The 25,850-nt window shown below is 41.2% G+C and overlaps 1 protein-coding gene across 3 annotated transcripts in view; it reads right to left on the reverse strand.

The window, feature by feature from the left end:
- Positions 1 to 1,182: 1,182 nt before the first annotated feature.
- Positions 1,183 to 25,850, reverse strand: part of m1ap (meiosis 1 associated protein) — a 57,126-nt gene continuing 32,458 nt past the window's right edge. For 2 of the 3 annotated variants that reach the window (XM_076881905.1, XM_004554306.3), the window contains 8 exons: positions 14,241 to 14,396; positions 13,113 to 13,272; positions 10,241 to 10,382; positions 7,953 to 8,022; positions 7,714 to 7,856; positions 5,898 to 6,013; positions 5,609 to 5,663; positions 1,183 to 3,904 (listed from right to left, as the gene is read on the reverse strand). In XM_076881905.1, the coding sequence (XP_076738020.1) occupies positions 3,671 to 3,904; positions 5,609 to 5,663; positions 5,898 to 6,013; positions 7,714 to 7,856; positions 7,953 to 8,022; positions 10,241 to 10,382; positions 13,113 to 13,272; positions 14,241 to 14,396 (1,076 nt within the window). In that variant the 3' untranslated portion in view covers positions 1,183 to 3,670. The remainder of the gene's footprint in view (positions 3,905 to 5,608; positions 5,664 to 5,897; positions 6,014 to 7,713; positions 7,857 to 7,952; positions 8,023 to 10,240; positions 10,383 to 13,112; positions 13,273 to 14,240; positions 14,397 to 25,850) is intronic. The other variant, XM_004554307.3, reaches the window with a different exon arrangement.

Consider the following 25,850-nt stretch of genomic DNA (forward strand, 5'->3'; position numbering starts at 1 on the left):
GACGATGCATTGCTAATGACACTATTGATGGTGCAGCTTTGACGTGAAAACAAATAAAAGCTAACATTTTATTTTATTTTATAACTTTAACCAATACTTCTGGAGAATTTAATCTTGTCTATATTCATCTTGCTAAAAACAATGATTTAGTCTGTTCTTGAGCAATAAGCGTTACCAAAAAGGTTAAATAGACACTACTAAAAATAACAGTGGCAGAAAGTAGCTTCCTACGCTTAAAAAAACAAACAAATAAATAAAGTAAATTAAGCTTACAAAAGCAACACAGAGACTTGCACACACCATCGCTTCTCAAAATATCACTTCGTGCTCGGTAACAAATAGAGAAGTTTTACTGTGAAGCACCCTTGCTGAATGTTTGTCGGTTCCTATATAATCACTATCTTTTCTGTTAACAGTAACAGTCTGTGAGAGATGTCAGCGTGTATGATTATTAGTCTGAAGAAAATAACAGAATGTGGGAATTAACCACCAAACCCAACAAATATTCTCTGCAGACCAAAGTTCATTCTTTGTGTGGAGCGTTAACAGCTTAGGTCTAAAGACGTTTGTGTGTGTGTTGAAATAAATATGCTAACCAGTTAACTCCAGTAACTAACCACATGTAATGCTAGTTTGTAGCTAAAAGTGTTTTACAAGGTCTTGAACAATCAGGCCAGATCTTATCCTAAAGACCTCACAGTACCATATCACCATACAACATTAGGTGATACTGTATCCTCCCTTAGGTACACTGCAATAGGCCTAGGCTGCTTCCCATGACGCACCCATTAGTATTTCTTCTTCACGCACCTGTTTATACACCACTCAGCATTTAGTTTTCACCTGTCTCCTTTACCTCCACCCGGTCATGGCGGCCCCTCCTGGAGCCTGGTTCTGCTGGAGGTTTTTCCTTTTAAAAAGGAGTTTTTCCTTCCCACTATCACCACATGCTACTGCTACTACAGCATAGATGCTACTACTGCACATTCACCTAAGGTATATGTTATATATATAATATTCTACCTCTATCCCCCCCCCCTCCTTTTTGGACAAGTCGAGGAGCGTGTCAGGTTACATTCCACTGTGTGTTTTGTGTTGGAGAAAAGGTGGTGAAAGAAACATTATATGTAACGATGGGTAAAGCTCCTGACAACAGACCACTTGAGAGCAGGATTTGGGCAGGATTGGTTTATTGCTTAGCACACTATTTTCAATGTCCTGTCCTCACCTACTAGTGATGTCTGGTGATAGTAGACAAAAAACCCAGCTGCTTCCTTTGTCACATACCACAGAAATTAAAGAAATATCGATGACAAAACAAAAGTAGCACCAGTTAAGACCCAGAGCTCATGAGTAAGGATAAGGTGCATACTGCACTTTTAAAAAGGTTAATTTCAATAGGTGAATGGCTTAAAACGAAAAGCGTTTTTAGGGTTTTAGTTACACACTGGATGCACTTAATTGTGCGGTGGAGTTTTTTAAGCGATAATGATGAAGATGACAAAGACAATCAATCATTAAATAATAATAAATGCAACAGTTTCATATTTATACGCCTTTTCATTCTGCTCTCATCCTTGGGAAACTCAATAATGTTATTAATGTGCAGGGAAACCTGTGGGAGGTAAAAGGTTAAAGGCGGTTAGGTGCCCTTCTTCTACTATCAGCACCTTATGCTACAGAAATGTTACTGCAATCATCCGCCCACAAACTGGCATTTTATTATTCCACAGCAGATGAACAAATCAGATACAGGTTTATACATGTGTGTGTATATATATATATATATATATATATATATATACATACACCTCATATATATGAAAGAAAGCTGAACAGGAACACGATTGAATTAACACTGTGAGATGAGGAAAAAAAGAACAACGAGAAATGCAAAACATTTTTCAGAGAAGACCTTTTGCTTTAGAGCGAAGAATCGAAAAAGTCACCTGACAAGCGGGACACTGTTAAACTTCCTGCAATTTCAAAAACAATTGAACTTTTGTCAGTTTCTGGTAATATCACATTTATCTGTAACAGTTGTGACATTTAATGAGGAGTGTGTCTAACAGTGTGCAGGTCACGCAGAAGAGCTCCGGCTCTAGCCTTCTGACCTCTCCGGGGACAGAGGGACTGCTGTCGTTGCATCTGAACAAATTTATGAAATTCACACCAGTTGACTCAGCTCTCCAGCGCTCGTGAGAATCAAAAAGAAAGTGAAGAGCGAGAGTGAAGAAGCGACGGGGGAGAGAGAGAGAGAGAGAGGGGGGGAAGTGGGGAAAATGTTAGTGGCTAGTTTTGAAGGTCCGGGTGAATTCTTCTCAGAGACAAAAGCATCGTTGTCGTCGTGAATGCGGAAGTAGTGTGACATCACAACGTCATGAAGTCACTGGCCACTGGGATGTGCCAAATGTTATAAGGTTCAGTAAGGGGGTGGAATGGCGGGAGACTCATTAAACTTATGTGTGACAAGGCTCATTCACGGGAAAGGAATTCATAACAGTGACGACGGACAAACGTAACTAATGTGTGAATGTGAATCACTGTCGGGGTGTAAATATAAAACTGTGCACAAACCAGCAGTGATGTAATAACTTCAAATCGCCTCACACACACTCACTCGCAGACACAACGGAGTGTTTTTTTCCAATGCAAAGTTGTCATATTCACGTTTTCACAGAACACACTGGAGATTTTATCAGTTTTCTTCCATCCACCCTCCTCCCCCTCACGCTGCCTTTAAACCCTCTGAGAGAGAGCTGGCGGCGGGGGTAAAGGCGAGCAGAGAGGCCTCTCTGTCTCTGGCTCGTTGAAACAGTGAAGCTGTGTTCGAACGGGAGCTCAAGATGGAATGTGCATGTGTGCGCGCTATAAGTCTTTATGCAGCACGTCTCGTTTATTATGCATCAATTGTAGTTTTGTAGCTAGTTTCCTTTTGACTTAAAGCTGTGCGTGCCAGCGTGCGTGCTGTAGCGCGCAGACACTGCTTTTTATACATCCATCAGCTTTTAATCTTCCTCTGATCTCCCACACACCACCCACGTTTGTTCTTTTTTTTTGCAACTTCTTATTACTTCCCCCCATTTTTTTTGGGTGACTGTTTAAGGCTTTCATTGTCCTGCCGCTTCCCTTCTTTTCATCTTTTATCCTGCTTTTTTCTTTTTCATTGTTTACGGTGTGTGATTTTGACGTTTTGCTAACTCAGCAATCTGCACATGGCAGCGAGCTGAAACTTTCCTTTCTCACATTCACACTCGCACACATACACGCACATGCTTGCAAATGCAGCGACGGAGGCTTGTTAAATTCAGATCTAACTAATATTGTTCGAGCGAGCGGTGAGAATAAATAGAGATGAAAGAAAGTGTCAGAAGAACCACCCAGAGTGCAGTGCAGAGTAAGTGTGCTCGCAGCGTGTTGCACGGCCTCCTGTGTGCATTTACGTGCAAATTAGCTTGTCTCTTCCTTTCTTTAAAGCCTTTATGAGCTGCCTGATTGCTCACCAGCTTTACAGTGGAGACCAATTAGCCAAATATGTGTGTGTGTGTGTGTGTGTGTGTGTGTGTGTGAGGGCCTATATATTTGCAGGTGCGCTAATTCCACTGGAACCCCTTTGAAGTGTGCAACAATGGACTTTTCCTCACTTTCTGCTACTAACCCTGCAGCACTCTTACTGTATTAGCACAGAGTTATCATCATCATCATCATCGTTTCCCTCTTGCCGGGTAGGGGCCCGACTGCTGCCACTGCTGCTGCTGCTGAGGAAGTTCAGAGCTGGGCGGGAGGCCTTGCTGGGAGGAGGTCCCAGCGAGGAGGAAGAGGAGGCGGCGGAGGAGGAGGGTAGCGGAGCAACGGTGGCCCTGACCTTGTTGTTCATTCCCAGTTGGCGACTGTAGTTTTGTAGCTGAATGGAGGCGACACACACACACACACACACACACACACACACACACACACACACACACACACACATACACACACACACACACACACACACACACATTCTGAATTTCAAACTCAAGATCACTTTCTTGTAGAAAACGGGAGATGAAAGAGTGGAAGAGGAGGATGTGAAGGAGTTGGGAGGAAGGACATGTGAACGCAGCAAAAAGGAACATTATGTTTGGACTTTAAGTCTGAGGTCAGCTGGAGTGACAGCTCGCCACAGAACAGAGCGAATAAACACTTTCCCTGCGTTTTCCCACTGAAGTGAACTATTTGCATGTGAGCAGCCTTATCAGCCCCGATGAGTCACCCTGCCAACAGCTATACACCCTCAGGACACAGCAGGCCTCAGTTGATGGGAATACATAAAAAAAAACATTAGGGTGAAAGTTCACGAGCGATACACTGCCTGTGAAATCCACAGGAAATACTACACTCTACTAGAAAATACTCGGAATATACTCCGAAGCACTGAATATTGGTCTGGAATTACAGTAAAAAAACCCAATAGGATGCCACCACAGCAGCGATACATTCAAAACACCAGACAAACCTCGAGTCGAATGATCTTCTGGAAAGTCTGAACCTTTTAGAAGAAGCCCTTGTGATATAAAACCACTTCATCTCAAAAGTGCTATCTTTGACAACATTGTAGAGTATCAGAAAGCACCACAGCACAGACTGTGTGCTCGTTTAATCAGAGTTTATGACTCACTTTGAAAACTCTAAAATAAAACTGAAGAATGATTCACTACACTATCGTTGTTTCACATCAGAAACGCAGTAATCCTCAGACTCAATGAGGTAACTTAACCACTTCCTGAAATAAAATTTAACTTTTAGGTTTTAACTAAACTTCTGACTTCATATGCATCCAAAATTATTCTTGTGATACTTTAGGCACTGAAGCTGCTTAAATGTTTATTTCGCAAACTTTTATCTGGCACTTTTAGTTTCTAGTTTCTTTCCAGGACATGATAAGATTATAAAACACAAAGCACCATTAAACATTAACCACAAGTTCACTTTGTGGCCTCCTTTAAAAACCTGTGATTGTTTTTACTTAGCATTCTCACATTATCTGACAGCTTTCATACATCTCTCAGATGCTCCCATTCAAACAAAACTGCTGACATCACACAACAGTTTACAAAAACAATACCCTCAGAGTGTTTGAGACTGGCTGACCTCTAGTTTACGACTACCTGGCTACAAACTGAGCAGTTAAAACTAGTTCCAGCTCAACCGAGTGCACCAATAATGCCCGATTATCTAAACTGCCTCCGGAGGGCACGCTCGCACAACACCTTTATCTGTTTGCTTTAACTCGGACATCTGCTCGTCCTCAATCGCTGCCTCCAAACAACAATGCGGTTGTTTTATTGGATTATGTTGCTTTACTTCACATTTTTCATTCTCATGTTTATTTTCACGTTTTTGTCCAAAAGGCTTGTTTGTGTCTGACTGCAGCGAGTGCTGCCATCTAGTGATCAAATGAGGACGTGAGGCTGAAGGGCATTACTAAAGCACACGCTCCACAGAAAGATGTTTAATGTGGTTAATCAGAATGCGGTCAAATGGCTCTTGAACCATAAACTTCCCCCATCTTATATATAAGCATCGCAGAGTGACCTTCAGACTGTCATAAAGCTGCTGTGTTTACCTGCCGTGGCTGTCTGCTGCCTGTGCTTTTAGGGCCCTCCTGTGGTGGCTGAATCCTGGGAACACAAACAGCTTAGCTCCTCAGTATCATCTCCTTAACATATATCTGTAACCTGAACATAATCTTCTTAATAAGCTTCTTTATCATTGGCAACAGCTTGTGGTTACAATCACCTTCACTTAGCTACATCTTCACTAACGGCACTGATCACGTCATTCTTTAAATTAGAGCTTTGATCATCTCTATAAATATCATCACAGACTCATCATGATCCTCCCGTGTTGCTGACCTGTATGGGTATCGTGGCTGGGAGAGCAGGCCTCGGCTCCTGAGGTGCTGGTAGAGGTTACTGCTCAGGGTGAGAGGGTTTAAAACAAACTCCTCATCCAGCTGAGTGAGACAGCTCTGACAGAGACAGAAGGCACACGAGTATCATTTGAATATTTCAACTGCGACCTGTTTCGACCTTTAGCGAGTACTCAGAATAAAAAAGTGAGTCACAGTAAATGACGAGGCACCGTGTCCTGTAATGTCCTGTCAAAAATACACATGACGTCTAATACTGTCATCATCACATTCACAGAAGCGTCATCCTGAGACGTCATCGAAACTTTGCGTGCTTCGCCTTCGCGATGATGAGTGTGCAGTTTAAGTAAAGGTCATAATATGAAATTACTATTATAATTCTTTAATATCAGGGCGCAAGTGATAATGTGAGGAAAGTGTTCGAAGGAACAGGGAAAGGAAGAAAGTAGACAGGAATAGTGGGAGTATACGGCAAAGAGAAAGGTGGCAAAGGAAAAGGAAAATGCTTACAGTGAGTTGTTTGTGAGACTAGATGCTAAAAGAAGGAAAAAAGAGGGCCTTTTGTCAGTTGGTTATAGAGAGACCGAGGTGGAAAAAAGATAAAGATGGAAATGTGCTAATGAGTGAAGAGAGTGTGTTGACAAGATGGAAGAAGTAATTTTGAGGAACTGATGGGTGTAGGAAATGTAAGAGAGAGGAAGACAGATGGAAGACAGTTGGTCACAAAGTGCAGATTAGAAAGGAGGAAGTGAGGGCAGCTATGAAGAGAATGAGTGGAAAGGTGGTTGGTCCAGAAGACCTACCTGTCAAGGTGGAGATGTCTGTGAAAGAGAGCAGGGCACTTTTTAACCAGATTGTTTAACATGATTTCTAGGGTACAAAATTTTTAGAATTTTGAAGGAAGAAGAGAAGGAAGCAAGAAATGGCAATGGTGAGGGTGCGACATGAGGACAGTGAGACAGTGCTGATGTGGATGGAGCTGCCCGGCAGGAGGAAATGAGGAAACCCTCAGAGAAGATTCATGGATGTGGTGAAGGAGGACATGAAGAAGGCTGGAGTGACACAAGAGGATGCTAGAGAAAGTGATTGATGGGTATGTGATCCAACAGGTGAAAGAAGAAGAAGACATATAAACAAATGGTGTGGTCCTTAGTTCCAGGTATATACAAATAGAATTGTATGATGATTCCATGGTTCAGTCTTTAAAAGGTTAACTGGTCATTCAGGCGAGTGTTAACATGATACCGAAATCCTCCATTGAGGGGACGTTGCAGCAAATCCACCTGAAGAAGATGTAACTCTTAGAGCTGCATCAGAATCTATGGGCCTGAGTTAGCATGATAAATGTTAAAGTTCATGATAGTACAATTAGAAAAGACTGAACAAGTGCGGCTTATTTGTAAAGGCTGTCATAAGAAGGCATTTTCTCCCTAAAAAGAACAGCACAGCTTTGGACAGGTGAGAACCAAGTGGAGATGTTTGGCCACAATGCACAGTGTCCCCTCATATCAGCTTTCACCATGGAGATGGAGGCGTGATGATTTAGGCTCGCTTTGCAGGCACAAGACCCGGGCAGCTTGCAATCACAGAGTTGACCATGAACACCTCTGTATGCCAAAGTATTGTAGATTCAGATGTGAGGATGTCTGTCTAACTTGGCTCACAGCTTGCCTTGTATTAATGTAAAGGTAACCAGTGCTGATAGATTACTGAAGTTGAATCATCAACTTCTGCTTTGAGGTTCTCAGTGTCTCTATCTACTTCTCTAAATTGTTTAGAGCAACCGGAGCTCATCTAACCTGTATAGTCTGCATGGCGTGATGTGCAGGGTCCTGAGCCGAGACCAGCTGTGAGCACGGCAGCAGCAACTCTCTGGAGACCACAGGCTTCAGCAGCAGGGACAGAGATGGAGATGGCTGGAGGATGTAGTGGGAATACACACCTGTGTTGGACACATACACGCGGCCTATGATTGTTCACGAATGACCTTGATAAACAGTCATCTCTCTCACACATAAACATAAACACAAATACACACATGGACCTGAGGCTCCAGCTGCAGACTTCTGAGCCGGCTCCACCTGCAGCAGCAGGAACAGGTCACGACTCTGAAAGAGAGAAATCAAAAACTTTTCGAACCGTGGAGGGATATGCAGAATCTTGCAAGGCTGACAAGCTAAAATGAAAAGACGATCAAACGGTCCAAACAATTTTATGCTATGTTATTACTGCAGAAACACTGGGATGCTGTGTAAAATGTAAACATATCTTAAACACAGCAAATGTTCAAATTGGGACATTTGACTATTTCATGAAAAAAACAACAGAGAACATTTGAATTTAATGGCAGCAACACATCTCAAAAACAGGGCAACAAAAAGACTGGAAAAGTGTTACTGAAAAACAGCTGGAGGAACATTTTGGAACTATTTATATTAACTGGAAACAGAGAAAGAGCACGTTAGAGAGCCCGAGTTTCTTAGATGTAAAGATGGACAAACGTTCGCCTTTCTGCAAAAAAACTGCATCTACAAAGCGGGGATTGCTTTCAGAATAACAAGCCTCAACATTAAAATTGGGAAGTCTTTGAACATCTCATCAATAATATACAGTACATTATATCATCAAATGATTCGGAGAATCTGGAGAAATCTCTGTGTGCAAGTGACAAGGCTGAAAATCCACATTGTATGCCTGTGATCTTTGGGCTCTCGGGCAGCACTGTGTTAAAAACAGAAGCAGAAGCAGATACATTAACTTCAGTAGTGTATTAGCACCAGTTACATTAATATAGGGAACCAAAGAAGTATTAAAGTTGAGGGATATAAGCCATTATATCTGAGGTAAAGTTGGAATCCAAATACAGAAAAAGGCTCAATGTGGCTCTTATTTACAGATACTCAGAATCATGTAAATATAAAGTACACAGTTTCATTTCTGAGCTTTTATGCATTAGGACATACCGGTACCAGCTCTTTATGATTATGTTTGACTACATGGGCTTAGGGACACTTCCAGAAAGTTCACTGAGTCGTCCACAAATTCCCTTCCTGTCTCTATCATGCAGAGAAGAAGTTGCGCAGTATGTGAACATGATCCAGAAACCTCTTCTCTGGGTTAAAGCTAAAATGGACAACTGTCGTGTGGTCAGATGAATTTATTGTGAAATTCCTTTGGGGAAAAAAAGCTACATCATCCAGACTAAAGAGCAGAGACCTGACAGCTTGTTATCATCATTATCATTTTAAAAAGTCTTGCATATTTCAGTCATATTTTCAGCCAATGTTAAATCACATGCTGCAGCTAATCCAACAGCATGGCTTCGCAGCAGAAGAGTCTGGGTGCTGAACTGCCTTGCCACCAGTCCAGACCTTTCACCAGTTGAAAACATGAAATGAAAATACAACAAGAAGACGTGGGACTGCTGAGTAGCTAGAATCCTTTATCAGACAAGAACGGGACAACATGTGAAGCAACCGGTCTCTGCAGCTTGCAGACAGTTAAAAATACCCGCCACCTCTAACCCTAGATGCACCTTTGGTAACAATTAAAAATTCTAGATGATTTTCAGAAAAGTTGACCTCTGACCTCTAACATGTCTGAGATTTTTAAGTAGATCCACCTGAGCTATCAATTTGAAAGTCCTCTGTCACCTCGTTCTTAAGTAAGACGGCGCTGGCACGGCTGGCAGCCTTAACCCAATTTCCCTCAGGATGAATAAAGTATGATCAATCAATCACATTCAAGAAATCGCATTTTCAGAAAATGTGACCTCTGCACCCCCCCCCCCAGCAGACTGATGTCAATACTCCATCAGCCCTTTATAGCCGAGGGGTAAAAAAACCTGTTGTTAAACAAATAGGCGATGCTTTTTAGTGCTGAACATGGAGCTGTCCCAATTTGTTGAGATGTGTTACTACCATAAACCACAAGATTATTTAATACTGTTCTTAAACTGGCACATTTTCTCTGTTTGATATGTTTACTATGTTCTGCTGTAAACAAAATATGGATTTATGAAATTTACAAACCACTGCATTTTATTTGTACTTGAATTCGCACAACTTTCCAGTGTTTTTGGTGTTGGTTTGTATGAGTTGAGAATCACAACCGTCAAACAAAAGCACAAACATGAATATGATTGCTCTATTCTACCATGACTCCCACGTTCCCACATTCGCTAAAACGGGAACCAGATTTGCATTATGCAAATTCTTTCATGTAGACTGGTCAAATGGGTTTTACTTCTGCATCACATGCGGCCATAAAATGTCAGTTTCTCTTAATAAAGACAATTGTCACAAGATGAAAAAACAGAAACTACACCCTGAGTGTGTGGCAGAGGGCATGGAACAAGTTCTGGTTGTTCTCCATTTCATCCCAGTCCAGCTGCCAGCAGGTGGTTGGGCGGATCACCAGCGGAAGGCCGTACAACACACTCTCACACACTCCGTCTGCACGCAGAACTCTGAAAGACACACACACACACACGCCTACAATGGAAAAAACAATGAAATCCTTTTCATTTCTGAAATGAGCTCCAGCAGAAAACTGTAAGTATGCAAATATATGGAAAACATCATGAGCAGAGAGAATGACATCATCCCTGCTGAGGTGCGTTTGCAGTGTGACCCATTTTCTAACTCAAGTACATAAACAGCACAATTTTCCAACCGTCTGGTATGCAAAACGAATGCCCATTCGTTCACACAAACGCACATTACTTCCTACTGTAGGTCCTGAAAATGTAAAACAAATGCAAATCAAGTTTCTACCTCAGCGCCTGCTTTCTATCATTAGCGTGTGTGTAGCATGCGTGTGCGCATTTAGGGAAAAATTACATCAGCTGTTCACCGAGTTGGAAATAAATTCAGCATTACCTCAACTGCATGAAAACATTACCACCCCACACAGCAGGCAGGTCTGGCCCGGATCTGGTATCAAGCCGGCACTGCTGGTTGACTTCTGGCATGATAAGACGTATGTCATCCAGATATGGGCCAGGCCCGGCATAGATGGCAATGTCTATGTGATGGCATGCCATATCTGGCTCGATTGTGGTTTGGTTTATGTGGCCCAGGCTCATAGAAAACAAGTCTGGGCCAGACTTGGCAACAAGCTGGCACTTCTGACTAACTGGTGTCACAGCAGGGTGTATGTCAATCCAGATGTGGGCCAGGTCTGGCAATGATTGCACTATTTATGTTCCTATTTTCCTATTTTAATTAGAAGAACCAAATGCCATGTTGCAATACTGCTATAGTAGCCAACGTTTCAAAATAAGGTTTGACAGGTTTGTGACTGTACACTTTATCCAAAACCTAGTGACGGTTTACTCATCTGTCACGGTCCACAGTGGCAGACCGTGTGGAGAGTGTGAGGAGGACTCAGGTGCAGACACAAGTGAGGATACGAGAGTGAACTTTAAACAAAAGCGAGCCTTTTATTGTGGCTGATGAACACAAAAGAAACAAACAAGAATGAGGGCAGCACAAGAGCAGTAACTAAACAGAAACCTAAACTGGGAACAAACTATGGTAAGGCTATGGCTTGGAATACAAAAGACTGGGCATGGAAACACGGAGGGTGGGAACACAGACGACGCGACACAGACTACATGAAACACAGAGACTAAATACACAAGAGGGATGATCAGGGGAAGTGGCCACACATGGGAGCACAGCTGACACACATGAACCTAACGACAGGACAGGAGAGGTGAAACTAAATACACTGACCTTGAATACAGACTTTCAAAGTAAAACAGGAAACATGGAGATTAGACATGACATGAACTAAACATAACCACGCAGACATGACTCATGACAGGTAGACGCACGAACCAGGGAGACGGAGTACAGGGGAAGATGACAGAAGCGACAGCATGAACTTGACAACACAAGACACACAGACATAAACACATGAAGGGCAAGGGAGGCTTAATACAAGGGTCATATAATTACAAATGAGCTGGAATAACTTAATGAACCTAAACAAACAATAAACATCAAAATAGACTAAACACAAAACACTGGGTCGCACGACCCAGGACCATGACACTCATCTTTGCCAGTGGGTGGCTGTAGCTCGGGAGGTAGAGCAGGTCACCTACTGATCGGAAGGTTAGTAGTTTGATCCCTGGCTTCTCCAGTCCGCATGTCAAGAGTATGAATGCAGTTAGGAAGCGCTCAGTTTAGAGAAAGTGTGTGAATGTTGTATAGAGCACTTTAAGTAATCTGGGAGAGTAGAAAAGCACTACGAAAGAGTCAGTACATTCCTTGTCTAAACAGGGTTTTTCATGTTACTTTTGCACTATTATGTTCCGGCACATGTTGTTATTACATGGCTTGATTAAGGTACACATTAGGCTGACATATGGGCCAGCACAGGGCCAGCAGTGTGTCTGCAACTGGCCCGTGGCTGCACACAACCTACACATTACATACCGGAAAGAGTGACGGCCCTTTGGTGGTCCAGATCAGGATTGTCAGAGGTGGCCCACACATGGGCCAGCACAGGACCACCAGTGTGTCTGCAACTGGCCTTGCGCTGGCCCATGAAACAATCTTCAGTGCACTGCATGAGTTTGTGAGAAAAAAATGGCACGTACACATTCCTCTACTGACAGGTAGGAAAGAGAAGAAAGTGAAAATGTACTGCGCTACATTCAGTTCATGTGTCCACAATCCCTGTGAGGTTTAAAATAACATGACGAGTTTGTTTTGTAGGAAGCAAATGTAGCTCATTTTTTGTATGACACTGTCCACAGAGGCTATTTTTGACCTACAAGCTTGTAAAACTCTCCATATTTGTTTTGTGATTGGTATGAAAGATTTTATTCATTTGTCAGACTTTTACGATGAGCATTTTCCTGTCCTCTGGAATATATTTTATCTTCTGGTTTCCTCGTCCATCATGCTGATTGTACATTTACGAGGCCAACAAAATTCCTTACAAAAGCGACTGAACTTTGTGCTCATATTGCTTTTACAGCCTCGGAGCACTAACTCCAGCAGAACAAAGTGCACTCAGATGCTCCCAAGTCAAACAAAGGAGCTGTGCATTCAGAGAACGCGTGTTATTGGATCTTGCACACACAAGTCTTCCTTTCTCCTAACAAAGTGATTGTGAGCTGATCCTAAAAACTTTTATTTGTGCTTATAGTTCGAAGGCCCTCAGCATCGATGCCCACGCTTACTTGATCACTTTCAGTGTCTGCGGTGCTGGGCTTTGATTGGCCAAGCCCTTAGGGCCAGGCAGGAAGTCCCGAATGCTCTCAGTCTTCACTCCCAGGTTCGGGGTCAGCGGGATGAGCGCCGGGCTTATCATGCGCTCCTGCATGTCACACTTCACGCACACTGCACATGCAACAGAAACATGCAGTCATGTTAAAAACAAAGTACACGCCATGATTCAGTAGTTTGTAGAACTTAGAACTGTAGAAATTCTAAGTTCCCCATAGGTGAGAAAGTGAGTCCAAATGGTTTGTCTCTGTGTGACAGACTGGTGACCAGTCTAGGGTGTTTGTTGATGAATGGCCAACTCTTCTTTATAATGTTGCTTCAGTTCATTGAGGTTTATGGATATTTGTTTCTAAACTGCTCTCGGGTCGGGTTGAGGCCTTTAAAAACTTTAAATCTTGTCTTTTTCAGCTATTCTGCTGTAGATCATATCGGACTCTAGAATACTTCTGTATTCAGAGGAGTTCGTGGTCAACCCAGTAACTATAAGGTGCCCAGACATCTCAACTTTAGTCTCATTTGTCCAAAGGACACTGTTCCAAGAGTCACACTGTTCAGATGTAGCTTTACAAACCTAAGCCATGCTGCCATGTTCTTTTTAGAAAGAAGAGGCTTTCTCCAGGCAACCCAGTTTTTTAGGCTTTCTCTAATTGTACTGCCATGAACTTTAACATTTAACACACTAACTGAGGTCTGTAGAGTCTGAGTTCTTCTGAGCACTTTGGAGATGCTGGGATATCTACTACTGGGAAGGGTTTTCAACAGAAGAAACAATTGCTTCTGCTGCCAAAACCTCTGCTCCTAATGAGATGCTCACACTTGCTTATGATCAGGTAATGAAGTGCATTTGATTAGCAGCATCTGGCTGCAACTTACCCTCTTAATTTCTATGGAAGCTGTAAATTTGTACTTTTTCACGACTACACAGAGTCATGTGAAAACTGTATTTGTCATGTGGCTGTATTTATGTGCATTAAAAACCTTTCTTTCTTTCATGTATTTGTTAAAGTCATAAACTGTAATGCATTTCTGACTTCCTAAAACATCAGTGTGTTCAAGTTCTGTGTGTGGCTGTAGATTTTAACCTGGAATCAGGTTATCCATGGGGCTTGGTAGCAAGAGGTGAAGGTGCTCTCTGTCTCCACCCTGTTCTTGAAGCCATGCCTTGAACACAGTCTCTATGGCAAACACAGTGTTCTCCACCTGCTGCAGGTCGACCTCTGTCCCCAGCATCAGAGAGTCTGCAAACACACATGCACACACATAGTGTTAAAAAGCTGTATCAGACTGTCTGAGGCTCTGTATGTGATAAGTGCATTGTTCTAAAGATTTTAACCTCTTTCATTAGTTTGACATATGTTAATTAAACAATGTCAATTAGAACAAACTGACACTAACATTCTCTTTCAGAATCAGAATCAGAATCAGAAAGGGGTTTATTGCCAAATGTTGAGCAGGTTTACAACATTAGGAAATTTTTTGACCTGTATTTTGACATTTTTAACATTTTTATAAACTTGTTCAACAACTCCCCAACTTTCAAAGAAGGATTTTTTTAGCCACTAGATGGCAGCAACATATGATAAATCCAAAGTACAGTAGCAAATGGCCTCGGTGAACTTATCAGTACAAGGGTTCAGTGTTTGTGGATTATCTGAAAGCCTTCTTCAGCCTGTCTGATTAAGAATGAATAAAAGCCTCCAAGACTGAAGATGGTTATATTTTGAAGCTTTTTATGCAAACAAATGTGCTTCTGTTCTGCTTCTGAGCTTTTCCCTCATCCCAAAGGACGCAACATACTAAAAGGCCTAACTTGTCTTCCTTTTTTGCCTGATGACTCCCACTCATCATCAGACGAGCAAAAGAGACCCCACGGACTTGCTCCACCCCCATCTCCTGCTTTCTCGCTTATCTCACCCCCTGATATCCATTACCAAATGACTATAGGCAAGCCTTGCAGAATGCCCCTCTCCTCTCTTTCCCTCATTCTGCTCTTTAATAGTTAATGAGCCATCAGGACATGACTAATGGGACTAAAGGGAGAGCAGGAGATCAGGAAGGACGGAGGAGAAGGTTGACAGAAGGGAGGATGGAGAAGAGTAGGCAAAGTGCTTAATCTCATCCTGTGAGGAGCACTGCGGAGAAAGTAAGAAAGTTGAAATTCCTAGACTAAAATATGCCGATGCTTCTTTCATCTGTCAGATGGAACTACAGCACAGAAGATATTTTTGGTTCTTGGCCAAAGTTTGCAAAAGTGCCTTATCTAGAAATAAGTACATCCTCTGAGGGTGGGGGAGGAGGGGGAGATTAGGTTTGCTACTTTTTTTGCTGATGGACACTTGCGGTAGGATTCCTGCTGTGTGAAGCCGAGAAGGATGAAGGCTGAGAGGGAGGATTTAGAGGATAACAAAACATGCACTAATGACACTTTAGCTTTACAAGTTGTCCTTTTATGTGTCAGGGAAAGCACACTGTCCTGACACATGCTATGTTGCTCTTGCTCTGAACACGGATAAAGAAGTTTTGGAAATTCTCTGGTACTCGGGGCGAGCTGTGCATCTCACTTTACAACACTGCAATGTTACTGAGCAAAAACCCAGCGACTGCAGAAAAAGAGTCTAAAAGAACAAAGAGACAAATAGAGAGAAAGAATGGTGTATACAGAAGAGACAGGGGAGAAAGTATAAATACAGAAAGACCAAGACCAGGAGGAGGAAGGAGGAGGAGGCAGATGAAGACAAGATGAGTTAGGGAAGAGACGGGTGGGTGTGGTGGGTGATGGATGGTGGACCACACTCTAGCTGTGTGGTCCATCCAGAAGGAAAAAGGAAAGAGAAAATGAGGTGTATTCCTTTTCACTGCGGCATAAATAATTCGAGATGCACCCTTTGTGTCTGCTCTTTGCTGAGCAATACACTGAAGACCGAAGAGAATAGGTGAAAGTAGTTAACCCTGATATATGTGTCTGTGTGTTTGGAGAGATGGCAATGAGCTGAAGTAATGATGCTCTCTGTTTCTCTTTGGCAGGATTATCAGCGCTCATGAAGAATGTGTTTACACTGCTAAATCCTCACACAGATCTCCCTCTGCTCGGTTCACCAAGTGTGTGTGTTTACTGCAAGTGTGCAAGATCAAAAAAATCAATTATGTGTTATCGTTAAATCCTCCTATCGCTATCTCTTCTCGCTCCCTCTGTTTCTGTTCTCTGTGATCTGGTGGTATGAGACACCAAGACGCCATTAAATTGTGAGTCAGAGCAAGTGACCCATACCGCTGATCTACAAGTCTAATAGTGCTCCTGAATTTCATTAGCATTTGCTTGTGTGTGTGTGTACCTGAGAAGATAAACCATGACATGCATGCTGAGGTAAGCATGCAGGGTGGCAGTCGAATCTCATTAAGTGTGTGTGTGTCTCTATCAGATGTCAGAAAGTCAGGGTGGTCACGAAGGGATTTATGATTGCTCCCCTCTTACACTAAGCACTGCACTGTAACCGCGGTGTTTAAATCCAGCAAAAAGACTAAAAATGTGACTAATAAATGAGTGAGATCTACAGTAAGTGATGTGAAGATGTCAAAATAAACAGTTTCTGTGTCAGCTGTAAAATTCATGAACAGGAAATTTAAACGTTCATTTGACTTTTCAGTGCACTGCAACTTTATATATTTGCAGATCATGCTCATTTTTAACACAAAACTATTTTTTTGCAAAAGCATAACACACAATTGTGTGTTGAATAAACCTCAATACTACATATGGATGAGATCACATTTCAAAATGTGGTACTTAAAGACAGAATTATGAAGCTCTATTTAAGAAACACAATAAAACAGCATCCATACTCACATTTTCATTAACGTTTACAACCTGCTTTAGTATGAGAAATGCGTATCTAGTTAGGGTGTGGTTTCTCTTCCAAAGAGCCCGTCATGTGTTTTTACATTAGCACACATCATTTCCGTGTTTTTAAATGATAATAACTGTAGATTCTCTTACAAAAATATACAAAAACACTCCGAATCTAAGTTTAATAAAGGCACAGTTATATCCACTCATCATGGACATCACTTTAATGGTAACTTTGGGCTTTTAATCACTTCTTTGAACTGTTCTTTTCTCCAGGGTGGAATGATTGCACAGCAGACATCTTTAATGGGCACACAACTAATCCACACAGGGTCAAAAGTATACCTACACCTCCACTTCTATTTGGCCAACTGTCCCATAGCAAGTTGCTCTTCAATCAGACGCTTTTGCACATCAACAAGTATAATTCTTTCTCAACTCATTATTATGGTATTAACACTTTGGGTATATACTCACTAACCTGTTCCCAGCAGCTACAGAAAGCTGATGTGACTGAAAAAGGTGCTTTAAGCCCATTGCACACTTGCTCCTTGCACCAAATACCAGACAGACAAACAGCCACTTATTTTCCCTGGTAAAGTCCAAAACAAACATTAAAAGTGTCTCTACTTTATACTGAGCAGCATCCCATAGCAGCTGTATCCCTCTCAGTCTTGTAGTCTCTATGTATTTGTTAAATAAGATTGCACAAATAGCAGAAACTCTGTTTCTTTAACATAAGTCGCACATTAATAGTTTAATAGTTTAATTATTTATATAGCACATTTAATTACAACAGGAGCGTTGACCAAAGTGCTGTACAAGTGAGGGGTTACATTCAATAGCTGATGAATCTGATGCTGACTTACCAAACGCAGTCAAGTGCAAGATGGCTTCCTTTTACATTAGTGTTCCTCGTCTGTCTCCATTGATCCAATTCTCTGATATCCTCCTGACTCATATGTGATTAAATACCAAATAGATGCAACTAAGTTGCTTCCGATGACATCTTAGAGGGATGTAATTTTTAAAAAAATGATCACACAAACACACAGACACACATATATATACACAAAAAAAAAGAGTCGAATAATTCAGCCGATGAAAATGAAATGAATTCAGATTTTGCTGAAATTTCCCACAAGACTGTTTTCAGAAAAGGGCGGGAGGAGAAATCATTTTGAGTTTGACCGACAGTTTTTTTGCAAGATGCCAAGGGATTTGGCCACCTGCAACACCAAACACATTGGTGTATCTTTACTAATGCACTAATGCAACTATTTCCTTTTGCTTTTCACCTTGGTCATGTACGAGATTACTACCCTGCTGACTCTATGTGTGCGCGTCTTCTAAATCTCCATTCCACGTCCAGTAAAACGTCCTTTTACTCTGTGCATTAGGAAGAGCACATCATTGTCATGACCGCTGACCAGTGCAACATTAGCTTGTGAGTTCAAATTAATGACACTAATGCTCAATTAGAAGAGAAAGCTGAGCTCTTCCATGGAGCCCTGTTTTTACCCCTTCATAGAGATATGGATCAGCATGATGGACACTGTGGCCTGTAATGCCATGAAAGCTTCTGACAGTCATTTTCTAATTCCAGAGAGCTCATGCAAATGGGGGGTTTTAAAGTATGCTACTATGCACATCAATAGTTTGGAATTATGTCCTGTATATTTAGCCATTTAAATTCCTTTAATGCAATCACAACATATATATGAACATTTATATGCAACATTTTAAATTTTATGCAAAACAAGCCATTTAACTTCCCCACCACTGAAGAACAGGACACAAATGTTCTAACCTGGATCTTAATTTTGTAGATGTGGTCTATAATTTTAGAAGTCTTAGTCATCTGTTAGATATGGTTCTATCACTTAAAGTACATTTATCAAAATTATTATCCCATATTCCCAAACATAGACAATTCTTTGCTTCAAAAACAATGACTGCAGCAAAATAACCAACACAGAGATATCATCTCTGGAGTCAAGTTGAGAGGGTTTTTTTTAAACTTAATCATTTACCAGATAATTACCTGATGCATGTGGGTGACATAAATTATGTGTAGTGTATTCTACTGTGGTTAATAGCTGTTAATTAAGTGAATAAAATGTCTGCTTTTTTCAGCCGAGCATCAGAATGGGGAAGAAAGAAGATTTAAATAACTTTAAATGTGGTACCGTTGTTGGTGTCAGCTAGGCTGGGCTGAGTATTTCAGAAAGTGCTGATCTACAGGGATTTTCCAACAAAAACCATCTCTACAGTCCAGAGAGAACGGTCTGAAATGGTCCAAAAGGGAGAAAATGTCAACTAATTGAGTGAATGGCCAGATTGCTTTGGACTGATAGGAAGGAAACGATAACTCAAAGCTATATGCTACAGCTAGGTATGCAAAAGAGCATCTCTGAACCCACAATAGGAATGAAGCAGAAGCTACAGCAGCAGAAGGCTACATCAGCACCTGTTAGCTAAAGAAATCTTGGCACATTTTGGGCCATTTAGTGTAACTGACAGTGATTTAATTTCACGTTCTTTGTTTTATATTTGTTGGAAACATTTTTGTGATTTTGAATGAGCCGCTTATTGTGAGGTATGAAGTGCAGCTTCCAAGATGAACATGCTTTCCTGTTTGGCTACATCAGTCAATGAGGTGCGTTCAATGTGTCTCTGTTAATTTGAGTTTCCATGTAAAACATGTACATTTATATTTGCTGGATTTATCTTGCCATCAGTGCTTTTTGGAAACCCTGTCACACATAATGGTTTAAATTATTTCATTTTCACTGGATATATGAGACAAGCTAAAAGAGAATGATCATTTTATGTTTAAGAAACTGATGTTTCTAAATACAATTGCTTTATTTTAATAGTTCTCACGATGACAATGCTGAGTGATCCTGTTGGTGAGCTTGGAATAAGCCATCTGTAAACAAAGAACTTGTCCGCATGGTGACTGGCGGGAGTAACACTTCAGTACCAACTAAACATCATTTAAACACCACAGGCTAGCTGAGTGTTGGTGCTGACCATCTCCTTCATATTATGAGCACAATGTACCAATCTGTACCAATCTACTTTGAACTGCTTTTATCTTTAAAGTCGTGCCTTCTGCTTTTTATTTCTTTGTGAATACTATTTCTATTTCTAACATTCACACTCCAGCAAATGCATCAAGAGCAACGTGTGGTTCAATATCTTGCCGAAGGATACTTTGGCATGCAGACTGAACAGCAGTGATTGGTAGATTACCTGCTCTACCTCCTGAGCCACAGCCACTACTTTTAATAAGTAATAAGCTTTGAATAAGTAATTTCATTCGTTTAACAGTTACATACAAATAACAGTAACATAGTTATCACAGAGTTACCTCTATTAATTTGTTTCCTTCAAAATGATATTAAGTAAGCAATAATTTTCATTTAACTCAAAAGTATGTTTTGTTTGAACTCTTATCAAATTAATATAGAGAGGAGGCATTACAGCTATGAGCAACAACCTGAAATGAACTCTGATAAATGTACATAAACATAAAGGAAGGGTCGATGAACGTCTGTCTGTGGAATTTCCCTCTGACATCCTTGTTTCAGCACCCACTCTGTCCTCTGTCAGTACGTCTGTGTGAGCGTTAATGATGAATACTTCACTGATGTACTTTGAGACTGTGACAAATAGGACATTGATCATATGGTCTGAAACACGGGCACTCAACAAACCAGCCGCTGTGTGACCCAGTTGCCTCACAGACATTTGTGTTAAAGCCATGCGGTCATGGGGACAATTAAGGAAGACAGACACTTGAAGAGTACAAGCGGATGAGGGGGAAGAACAGCCCTGTTATCTAGCTGTCATCTTAAGAGGAAGAACAAAGGGAGAGAGAAAAGGGAGCGCCAGAACAAGAAATACTACAGAGCTGGTTGAATAATAGGACTATTCATATTTGATGGCTGATTGGGTGTGTTACAGGATTCTGGAGAATTTATTTGCAAGTGGATGTAACGTGAAAAATATTTGAACACAACATGCTACATTAATTAGCACCAAGATATACTTAAGTCAGATGGAGCTACCACAGAAAAAAACTTAGCCTATGAATCTTAGCAGTCAAGTGTTAAAGCTTGCAATCTTTCCACTGGCAACCAGAGGGAGACTTGTCAGGTTGCAAAAACATCAGACTGTATAGAAGTCTATGAGAAAACACCCCAACTGCTCACTTACTATAAAGTAAATACTTTGACGATATAGGCTTAGTTTGTGTTGAATAAATATCGACAGTGTCATATTCCATGCGGTGTGCTATCTGATGTTGTATTTACTTAATTTTAAGCCATGCTCAGGACCAGATTATTTTTTATTAAGTCCTGATACACAAAACCTTAGAATTGAAAAAGGGTGCATTTTGTTTTTACCATGACTGTAAGGTCTCTTAAGAGATTTGTTCCCATCCCAGTTCAATAAATCTGAGAACCAGATTCAAATTGAAACCAAGGATATTATTCACAGCTATGTAAACCAGGGGATACGTATATGAATGACATAGAAAACTACAAACTTTGGTTTTATTTCCAAACCAGCCATGGTACACTGAAGATGGCCAATGGATGGAAATAAAGTGACGGCAAAAGATCAACTGCCTCACTACAAGCAGAATCTGGAAATAGCAGGTGGTTAGTTGGAAGAGAAAGACACAGAAAGCCAGAGAGGATGGCAGCTGGGTGACTTCTTTGAAGCACTTGAAAAAGACAAGAGGACAGAGGAGAGGAAGCACTCTGCAGACTGCACTTCATGGAGGCACATAAGAGAGAAGAGGGTTAGAGGAAATGAAAGGAAACCATAAAAGATGATGCACCAAATAATCTCCTTCAAAGCATACTTTTTATAAGACCTAAAAATGACAACAGCTAATAACGAGTAAAAAAACACTAAAAAGCTCCAGGAATCAAAAAACTGCTTTTGTTTTTTGTGTGCATGTGTCAAAGTGATGTCATTCTGTCATTCTGTTCCTTGCTGGTTTCGGTGAGATGCACCTGACAGTGATTGAGGGAGTAAAAGTGCATGCACAACATTTACCATAGGGGCTAAAGACTGATGAACCTTGTGGAACCCATAGCATTGACCCCAAATAAGTACAACCACACGAACATTTAGTTTGTGCATCTCACCCTGTATTCATATAGAAAATCTGGGCAATGTCAAATAGAGTGCAGCATGCAGAAGACAACAGAAATATTTTCACTACAAAAAAAACTTGATCTCAGACAAGAAGCTGCTATTTGTGTTCTCATATACAATTATGCATAGGAACAACAAGAAAGGTCAGCCTGTGTATGTGCTGCACAGTGCTGCAGGGTGTGAGAGAGCTGTGCTTACCCTTGCACACAAGCTGAGAGACAGAGACCTCACTTTTGTCCGAAGCTGCCCTTTTATACACACAGCACACAACAGGAAGCTGACCCTTAGAGATGCTTTTTCATTACTGGAAATACTTTGTTTGGTTCAGGCGAGGGTGTTCTTTGGATGGAGTGTGCAGGGGGCGGGATATATGACTGCAAATATTGTTATATGGATTCCAACTGATATTAAACTGACTCTGTCCATGGGACTTGGAAGGATTATCACTGCTTAATGTCCAATCTGGCACAATTTATGCTGGGTAATGTCTCAGAAAACTCAGGCGTGAATGTTGGAAACAACCATCTATTAATATTACTGCAAATTAGAAACAAATTGGTCAGGATAAATGTTATTATGTAGATGGTATTTCTGTTTAGGGAATTCTCCAGTTTCTCAGTGAGCTACTCACAAACAGCTTGAGAGACATGTGCAGTGGTAATCTTGTGCGTGCCTGCTGTTGTGACTTGTACAGAAAAATGACCAGGGTGCTCATTCAGACATGAAACCAGCCCGTTTAGATTGCATGAATGCATGTCTGAAAGAGGCTCAGTGACACCCACACACTTCTGTCCTCAAACCATAGAGGACCATAAGCACATGTGGCTTCATGTGAAAGAAAACAGGCAGGAAAAAATATGGGGCGACAGAACAGACCTACACAACAGGGTATAGCAAAGAAATGAGAGCAGATGCTAAAAAAAGAAGAAAACAACACGATCCTTTACTTTGCCTTATATTTTCCACCACAATCAGAATTTTAAGTCTGGTTATGCACCCTTCTGCCTCCAGTCCTGATGGAGCTGATGGCAGAGGCGAGATGTGACTGATGGAGCAGGACAGTGACAGACAGTGGCAGGTAGATAGAGGATGGTGTTTAATTGCTGTGAACCACTTTGAGTAACCTTGTTTTTTTCTTTCTCTGCTCACTCTTTTGACATTCTCTTTTCCAACTTTGTGTGAACCCAAGAAAGAAAGAAAGAAAGAAAGAAAGAAAGAAAGAAAGAAAGAAAGCAGATAACTGAAACTGCTTCTTTTGGCTGCCAAAATACTGCACGTGTCTGCAAACCACAACTACAGGAAAACGATGTGGGACCCCACCCTATGTTTTACCAGAGGCTTCCTTTCATGAATAGAAACTGTAGATTTCTTTTCTCAAACAGGTGGGGCTAAAATGATTTAAAAAGATCTAGAAGAATGAAGACAGAAGTGTTAGGAGAGATTAGATAAATGATTTTTTGTATTTTAGCGTGACCATGAACCTGAGCAACCAGCCAATCTCAGCAAGATACTAATAGACACCATATACTGGTGTGAACGGTGATACCAGTCTCCATCTGTGAGGCCACCTGCTACTCTGCTAATACAGTGGTGTGAACCGCCTGACCTTGCCGATGTCTGTGTGTAGTGAAAAGAAAAATACGGATTCTGATTTTCAGACAATAAAAAAAAGGTTTCTCTCTCCTTCTGTCCTCTGTACGCATTTAAAGACACAATTATCTAAGCATGTGCTTTCTCTCTTGGTGAAAGCTTTGCGATGGCTACAGTGTGTGCGTCTCTCAGGAGGTCTGGGTGGGGTTTCCTTTGGAGGACCTCTGTGCACATTTAGCCACAATGCACTAAACTGAACTAGCTGACTATGATGGAAAATGAACTGAATGGGGGAGACGGGGAGAAACTGAAGAAAAAAGTTTGTGAGGGAGAAAAGACCCTCGGGTGAAAGACTGCAGGTATGTTGAAATAGTAGCTGAGAAGGAAACGGTTTGGTGGAAAGTTGTTTTTACACAGAGCCAACTACACAAAAGTGTAGAAATGGTGTTTATTAACAGCTCAGAGTTGAGTTGGAGTGAGCTGTATGAGGTTCAAGAAGTGACCCGATCAGAAATACCTTCACTGTTCAGTTTCCTTGTTGAGGTGCTTTGGTGGAAAAAATTAATTTATACCAGACTCTCACATTTGACTCTGTAGTGCAGCATTAAATAGAACTGAGTGGCGTGGTTTGTATGTCTCAAGTGGAGTTGTATCTGTAATTCATCAACGTGTCTTTTAGACCCCATTCCTACAAAACTGCTCAAAGAAGTCCTGCCATTAATCAATGCTTCGATCTTAAATATGATCAACCTATCTCTAATAATCGGCTATGTACCACAGGCCTTCAAGCTGGCTGTAGTTAAACCTTTACTCAAAAAGCCATCTCTAGACCCAGCAGTCTTAGCTAATTATAGGCCAATCTCCAACCTTCCTTTCATATCAAAAATCCTTGAAAGAGTAGTTGTCAAACAGCTAACAGATCATCTGCAGAGGAATGGCTTCTTTTGAAGAGTTTCAGTCAGGTTTCAGAGCTCATCACAGCACAGAAACAGCTTTAGTGAAGGTTACAAATGATCTTCTTATGGCCTCTGACAGTGGACTCATCTCTGTGCTTGTCCTGCTAGACCTCAGTGCAGCGTTCGATACTGTCGACCATAATATCCTATTAGAGCGATTAGAACATGCTGTAGGTATTACAGGTACTGCACTGCAGTGGTTTGTATCATATCTATCTAATAGACTCCAATTTGTGCATGTAAATGGAGAGTCCTCTTCACACACTGAGGTTAATTCTGTTTACATTATACATGCTTCTCCTAGGAAGTATTATTAGAAGACATAGCATACATTTTCACTGCTATACAGATGACACGCAGCTCTATCTATCTATGAAGCCAGATAACACACACCAATTAGCTAAACTGCAGGAATGTCTTAAAGACATAAAGACCTGGATGGCCGCTAACTTTCTGCTTCTTAATTCAGACAAAACTGAGGTTATTGTACTCGGCCCTGAAAATCTTAGAAATATGGTATCTAACCAGATTCTTACTCTGGATGGCATTACCTTGGCCTCCAGTAACACAGTGAGGAACCTTGGAGTCATTTTTGACCAGGATATGTCCTTCAATGCACATATTAAACTTTTTAATGAGTCAAAAATACACAACAGTGGCAGTGCAGATGTGAAGTTTTACTACTGTTTACATTCAGTTCCGCCATCTTGGATTGTTTTATATTGGTCTGCTCTTTATAAGTGGGCTATACATTTCTCATTGGGAGCTTCCAGTTGCAAATTTCCAACTTTCGACCTCTTGAATAAGTACAGTTACAGTACAACCCAGTAATGGTGTCGCAGCCTACAACTTTTGAGAAATAGAAATATGAATATTACTTTTTTTTCAAAGTTAAACACTAAAAGAAAGACTGTATGTTTTCCTTCATTAGGATACGGATTTGTGCCAACCAGTGTATGGGACTGTAGCCTAAGGTTTCATTAACATTGAGCTCCTAACTTTGCTGTCTCTGCAGAGAACATCTGAAGCTTTCTGAATGACGTTTAGATCCCTAGTCAACTTCCTAACCACCTTTATACATAATGACAAAATGCTAACAGTGCCCTAGCGTCTGTCAGTGACGG

The sequence above is a fragment of the Maylandia zebra genome, linkage group LG3 (assembly GCF_041146795.1).
Source record: "Maylandia zebra isolate NMK-2024a linkage group LG3, Mzebra_GT3a, whole genome shotgun sequence".
NCBI lineage: Eukaryota > Metazoa > Chordata > Actinopteri > Cichliformes > Cichlidae > Maylandia > Maylandia zebra.